Here is a 6,964-nt window from a genome sequence, read left to right as displayed (position 1 = left end):
ATTGCTATAAAAAACTACAACACTTGCTTACAGCAGACCAGGACAAGGAAATGTAAATATTCAAAAGCAGTTCAATAAAAAGATCTATTGTTCTAACTAATAGATTCAGTGGGAGTAACAAATGGCTATACGATTTAGTCTTTGGGCTCTGAAGAAAAGTTTAACCTTTCGCTTCAAACTGTGAAAGTTTCACATATTTTACAACAAAGAATGTGAGAAATGTGTGGGCGTAATGCAACAAAAAACTCTGGGTTATATTTCACCACATGGCGCACGTGGCACAAACCACTGACTCACCAGGAAGCTGGATGGAGCATTTTTCAATTTTTCAGTCGTGTATATGTAGAAACTTGCAGCACCTTATTATAATGGTCACGGTAAATTATGTACATAAGTCCTCCTGACCCTCCAGGTGTTTTACAATGGATGTTCTTGGAGCGTTTCAGGTTGTGGGGGGGAAAGGGGGTTGGTGCGATTGGGAGACGGTGCAAGAATTTTTTTTTTCTTTAGGGGTGAGGAGTGGGGGGTGTCTGTCCCGTTTCTTCAGTTGCATCATGCTTACAGTACCTTACATGTCTCCTCTTCACACTTCACGGTAACAGATCTGCCTCTTCCAGCTATTCCCAGGATGTACACTACATCTTCATAATAATGGATTTTGCATTACGCTGCATGTGTGTCTTTTCCCGTAGTTGCTCTTTAAGACTAAATGGGTTGCTTTCCCCCCCCCTAAAGCTTTCAATGACATTTTATGATTAAAACAAGGCATTACAAATGTTTAGTAGTGTCCTCTTAGCTTTCATCTTTTTTTATTTTCCTTTGTGAAACGAGCATTTTGTACCCCTTTTCAATCACCAGCCCAGAGAGATGACCCTCATGTGGACAGTTAATGAAACTGACCGCCCCAAGATTCATCAATAAACCCATAAACACCAGCCTTCTTGATGTTTATTCATAGCAGAGGGAAGCATCATTCAAGGTAGACGGACAACAGTATGGCTGGCGTCCCTTTTTTTGATAAATGTCACGGTCATGGGGAACGTCTGTGTTTACAAGAGTGAGATCATCCTCAGAAGGTGACATTTCATAGTATGGTGCCATCATAAAAAAATGCTGGTTGATTAAAACGAGGCAGTTAGTCTCACACCTTCTTCCACTGAGGGATTATTTGACATGTGACAGCGTTTAACAGCTCTATCAGCTTCTGTTTAGACCAGTATATGTGCCTAATCAAAGAAACCAACCTCTGCAAAATAGTTCAATCAGCAGCAGCACATGTGACTTCTCCTTTTCTAATAACACTCAGGAGGTGTTCAGCTAACATCAATTGTGTTTCTGTTAAGTAATCACATCCATGTAAGTTTGTTCTCTATCATTTCTCAGTTCTAATCGAATCCCTAAACACAATCCAACATGCCTCCTTGATGTAATTCAGCTATTTTTTGGTGTTAAATGTAGTTACTGTGCCCTCTAGAGGTGCATTAACTACATCACAAAAATAAACCTTTTTTAACTGATGTTCCAAAAAGGTTTTCATCCCTGTTGATTGCTATAGTAAGTTTTGAAGGAACCTTATCAACTGTGTCTTGTAGAAATACCCCTGCTGTCGCCCAGATGTTGTATCAAAGTGTGTTTCTGTGCACAGATGTCGATGCAGGTGAATGAGAAAACTGTTGTATTAAATCATTTAAGGAATAAAATGTAATGAACGTCTTTAGGCACCGACTGAATCCCCGACCTTCCGAAATATCTCAAACCTGCATCCTTTCATTTTGTCACCCAGCACCCGGCGTTTGATCTCTGCCAGTTTCATTGTCGGATCTTGAGTGATTCCGCTGGCGCATCCAGCTGGGTCACCATAATGATGAGAGCTGACATCACAGATATGAAGGCTTCCTTTCATGCCACGAGATGACTACGGCTTGTGAAACTTACATGCCATGACACATTTTCTAATAAGACGTGAGCGAATTCTGGTGAATTCTGTTGCAACTAAAGTTAAATGACAGGAGAGTTAGGGCTGGAACGGACTTGATTAGGAAACAGATGTTATATTCTGTGTTATGTTGTATGTGTAATATGTTCTGTATGGCTCCGTTTCTGAGCGCCGCTTGCTGAGGCGGCTTTCTTACATGAAATTTTTAAGATAATAAATTAAAAAGACCGTTAAAAAAAAAAAAAGATGTCATCCTTCAGTTGTTATGTAGCCTGTTCCCCTATTACAGCTACAATGTACTTTAAGGCCATCAGAAAAAGAGGAACCTCCATTTTCCAGATATAGATCCACCCATAATCTAACTGACATCAGCAGTTGTGATGTGCCTTGAGAGTTAAATATGCTTATAATAGGTCATGTTCTTGCTAAATATAGAGATGGGTGCATGCAATAGGTCAAGAGGTTTTCAAGAGTGTGAGACTGCAATACTAATTATGAACAAAGCTACAACGCTCAAGATTTTACAGAACAGTAAAAAATAGAAAAGACAAAGTAGATAGATGGACATTTACTGTGTGTGTGTGTGTGTGTTTATGTTTTATATATATATATATATATTTATATGTATGTACATAGTGTGTGATTTGCATCTGGGTTTTTTCCAGCTCAAACTGTTTTTCAAATTGGTTAAGACGTTTAACTGAAATAGTTTGACCACAAACGAAAACGCGTGAACTACACTGTTTCATCAGAACTAACCAAAGTACCTCTTTTAATTTAACACTTTGATGTCTTGAGACATCGGCAGAGCACCGGCGGTAACTAATAATACCGTAGAAAAGAGGAAGCTGGTTGACCAGTCATGGTTGTCGCACACCCAACAGCACAACTTCCTGCTTCCTTCTCTCTGTGTGTCTTTGCGGTTTTGACAGAAAGGCAGAGCGAGATAGAGACAGAGAGAGCGAGAGCTGGCATATTGGACGGGAAACATTTTTGACAGTCACTAAAAAAAAAGTGACAAGTTGCAACCGACGGCAGCAGAGAGCAGAGAAATGGAGCCGCAAGAGATCAGAGAGGGATACTTGGTGAAAAAGGTAAGAATATGGATATACTGTCCACCTTGTGGTATTTATAGAGGCTGAACTTCTTATACAGTCTAACTTATAACAATAAAACAAAACTTATCACCGTCAGCTGCATGATATTGTGAATTGGAGGTTCGAGGTTTGACGTTGTAGGATCATGCTTTATATAAACTGTCACATTACAGACAAAATGCTAACTTCTAATTAAAAGCATAGCAAGTTTAAGTCACTGAATAAACGAGCATATCATAAAACAAACAGCACTGTTGTCCTACATCAAACCAGCACGTAGAGGAACAGCCGTGCACGTCACTCGAAAGTTGCTCCACAACACACGACTACAAACTTCTGTTCTACGGTTGCAACAGAAACTCAAGTTCCTACTTCTGCTCAGAGCAATAAAACATGCAATGCGTGTCGACTTATTCAGCAGACAAACTGATTTTCAACTTTGAGAGAGAGTCTAAGAACGGCGTGACCTGAAACACACACAGTCCCTTTGCAACATGACATGAACATTTCGTGAAATCCGGTGAAAAAAAACAGAACTTAACAAGTTCCAACAGCCGGGATCAAACATCTTAGTGGTGCGTGGGCGCAAAGTTCACAACTAAGTTCCTGTATGCAATTTAATTTTTATTCATGCGTTCACCCATGCACACACCTTTTGTTTCAGACTGAGCGAGGTGTGACTTTATGCCTTTCACACACCGAGCGTGCCAATCAAAGCCACATTTATGAACTACAGTTTAACTGAATTTCTGTTCCATACTCAGTTTGCATGACTTTATTATCCTTTGTATACTGAATGTTCTTCTTTTTTTCTTCTTCTTCTTATTGTAAAGCACTTAAACTCTGCATAAACGTGCTTGACAGTAACTAAATCATTATTGATTGCCTTCATTTTGTTGGATGATGATTGATGTATCCTGGCTGAAGTGTTTTATCCTGTGGAAAATGGGATGACAGTGTGGTTGCTATAAATAGCCACATCTGTGCCTAATGGTCACACCTGAAGATGACTAAGGCATGGTCATAAAACTTCCCTCCTCATAGACAAAGAGTATTATGCAAAGACGTGATTAATGGGGAGGTTATGTACATTCTTTGATTTACTAAGAGAGTGCCAATAAAAATGAAAGGAAATGTAGCACTCAGGGTAAAAAGTGGGTCAAAGAAGAAACCATCAAGGTCTAGCATTAAATCATCTGGCTCTGGAAAAAAAAACAGATGGCTGAGCATCAAAAACCTCTTCCGTTGACTGTTTACTTCTATAAATAGACAAACAAAAACCAACAACGGTGTTTCAGTTTTAAACATCCGCATGTTCATCATTATAGACGTATAAGGATAATCTATACTGTTCCTGTAGTCTGAAGTCATCGTATTCTATTCATAGGTATTGCCTGTGTAGCTGAAACCTGATATTATGTAATTTATCATGACATCAATGTGCCGAACTGCTACAGTTAGTGGTACACGTATTGAAAATGAAACTATATATTTCTAAAAACACTTTTTTTCCCTTTTTTTTTTTTCAATGAAAACGGAACTTGCAGCAAACCACAAACTAGAATTTAGCAAAGAGGTGGTACTGCTGAGCAACACATGTGTTGGTTTGGCTTTTCATGAGATTTTCTTTAAACTAAGCAAAATCCCAGTGAGTGTCCACACTTGTACAATATTTGTTTTAAACATACTGATCAGTGGCGGCTGGTTAAAGGTTTTGGTGGGGGAGGTACGGTCTGCAGATGACCTTTTATTTTTAACCAGAAATTAGAATATGAGTAACATCAGGCACAGGAATGAAACTGTTCTACCTTTGGAGCATATTCTAATCATAATCTAATTTAACATTATTAAGACTGACCATAACTAAATTTCAAAATCATTCATCAAACTTTCATCAATATTTACAGGATCTGTACAAATTCAAAACACACAACATCCATCCATCCATTATCTATACACCGCTTAATCCTCAGTAGGGTCGTGGGGGGGCTGGAGTCTATCCCAGCTGACTCAGTGTGAAGGCAGGAGACACCCTGGACAGGTCACCAGTCTATCACAGAGCTACACTTAGAGACAGACAACCAAGCGCACTCACATTCACACTGACGGACAATTTAGAATCACCAATTAACCTCAACATGTTTTTGGCCTGTGGGAGGATGCTGGGTTCTCCGGCTTCCTCCCACAGGGCCACATATTTAATGGAATCAACACTATTCAGGGCTCCAGATTAACTTTTTCACTAGTACCACCACTATGACCCACTTTCTCATTTTCCTCCCACCTGGTCAAAGGCAAAACATATGACTCACTGAACGTCTTCTTAGACGCTACAATTTACTTATGCTCCCTGAATGCCCCACATAGCAGGCTGTGGTAGCTGCTGCTGGGTGGCTGTGGTGTGCTCTGACAGGTGTGCGACCAAAAATGACTTTAAAAATAATAAACTAGGGCGTTCTAACGTCAGATTTGTCTGAGATGAAACCCAGTTACATGTATTCTACAGGCTGTCTTTCCTATGAGTAGAAAAACAGCAACAATTTCCCTGAGCTACCCTACCAAAGGGATCAAAAAGTTATATCTAATCTAATCTGATCTAATCTAAATGCAGGTGCGCTCCGTTTTTCACGAGAATATCTTATCTTTAAGCGTAACTACTGCGGTACACCGAAGTCATAAAACTTCTACTTTCCACCACTGTGGTTATCACAGCAGCCTCCTGTGCCAGTTACAGCAACACTAATACAGCTTCATGATCATCATGCTCATCAATTCACACACTCTCAAAAAAAAAAGGTCACAAATGCAGTCTGGAGCTATTTGAACAAAAAATCGGCTCTTCTCACTTTCTGCTCTGCAAACTTCTCTATTACTTTTCGGTNTATTATTATCCATCCATCCATTATCTATACACCGCTTAATCCTCACTAGGGTCGCGGGGGGGGAGCTGACTTTGGGCAAAGGCAGGGGACACCCTGGACAGGTCACCAGTCTATCACAGGGCTACACTTAGAGACAGACAACCAAGCACACTCACATTCACACTGACGGACAATTTAGAATCACCAATGAACCTCAACATGTTTTTGTCCTGTGGGAGGATGCTGGGTTCTCCGGCTTCCTCCCACAGGGCCACATATTTATTGAAAACAACACTATTCAGGGCTCCAGATTAACTTTTTCACTAGTACCACCACTACGACCCATTTTCTCATTTTCCTCCCACCCGCTCAAAGGCAAAACGTATGACTCACTGAACGTCTTCTTAGACGCCACAATTTGCTGATGCTCCCTGAACGCCCCACATAGCAGGCTGTGGTAGCTGCTGCTGGGTGGCTGTGGTGTGCTCTGACAGGTGTGTGACCAAAAATGACTTTAAAAATAATAAACTAGGGCGTTCTAACGTCAGATTTGTCTGAGATGAAACCCAGTTACATGTATTCTACATGCTGTCTTTCCTATGAGTCGAAAAACTGCAACAATTTCCCTGAGCTACCCTACCAAAGGGATCAATAAAGTTATATCTAATCTAATCTGATCTAATCTAAATGCAGGTGCGCTCTGTTTTTCACGAGAATATCTTATCTTTAAGCGTTACTACTGCGGTACACCGAAGTCATAAAAGTTCTACTTTCCACCACCGTGGTTATCACAGCAGCCTCCTGTGCCAGTTACAGCAACACTAATACAGCTTCATGATCGTCATGCTCATCAATTCACACACTCTCAAAAAAAAAGGTCACAAATGCAGTCTGGAGCTATTTGAACAAAAAATCGGCTCTTCTCACTTTCTGCTCTGCAAACTTCTCTATTACTTTTCGGTTGAAGTCACTCGTCTCTGTGAGCAGCCTTTTCTCCATTAGCAGCATGGCCGGCGCATTAAGCCGTCACGATAGTAGTTGTCATCTAGTAGAAGAGGAGGGGAAAGGCC

The 6,964-nt window shown here is 40.5% G+C and overlaps 1 protein-coding gene across 1 annotated transcript in view; it reads left to right on the top strand.

The window, feature by feature from the left end:
- Positions 1-2,888: 2,888 nt before the first annotated feature.
- Positions 2,889-6,964, top strand: part of plek (pleckstrin) — a 9,648-nt gene continuing 5,572 nt past the window's right edge. Inside the window, exon 1 of the mRNA XM_008279537.1 lies at positions 2,889-3,030. Within this exon, the coding sequence (XP_008277759.1) occupies positions 2,989-3,030 (42 nt within the window). The 5' untranslated portion in view covers positions 2,889-2,988. The remainder of the gene's footprint in view (positions 3,031-6,964) is intronic.

The sequence above is a fragment of the Stegastes partitus genome, unplaced genomic scaffold, assembly GCF_000690725.1.
Source record: "Stegastes partitus isolate 25-593 unplaced genomic scaffold, Stegastes_partitus-1.0.2 Scaffold163, whole genome shotgun sequence".
Classification (NCBI taxonomy): Eukaryota; Metazoa; Chordata; class Actinopteri; family Pomacentridae; genus Stegastes; species Stegastes partitus.
Note: the sequence above shows the minus strand (reverse complement) of the source record. Positions and strands in the feature narration are given on the sequence as shown.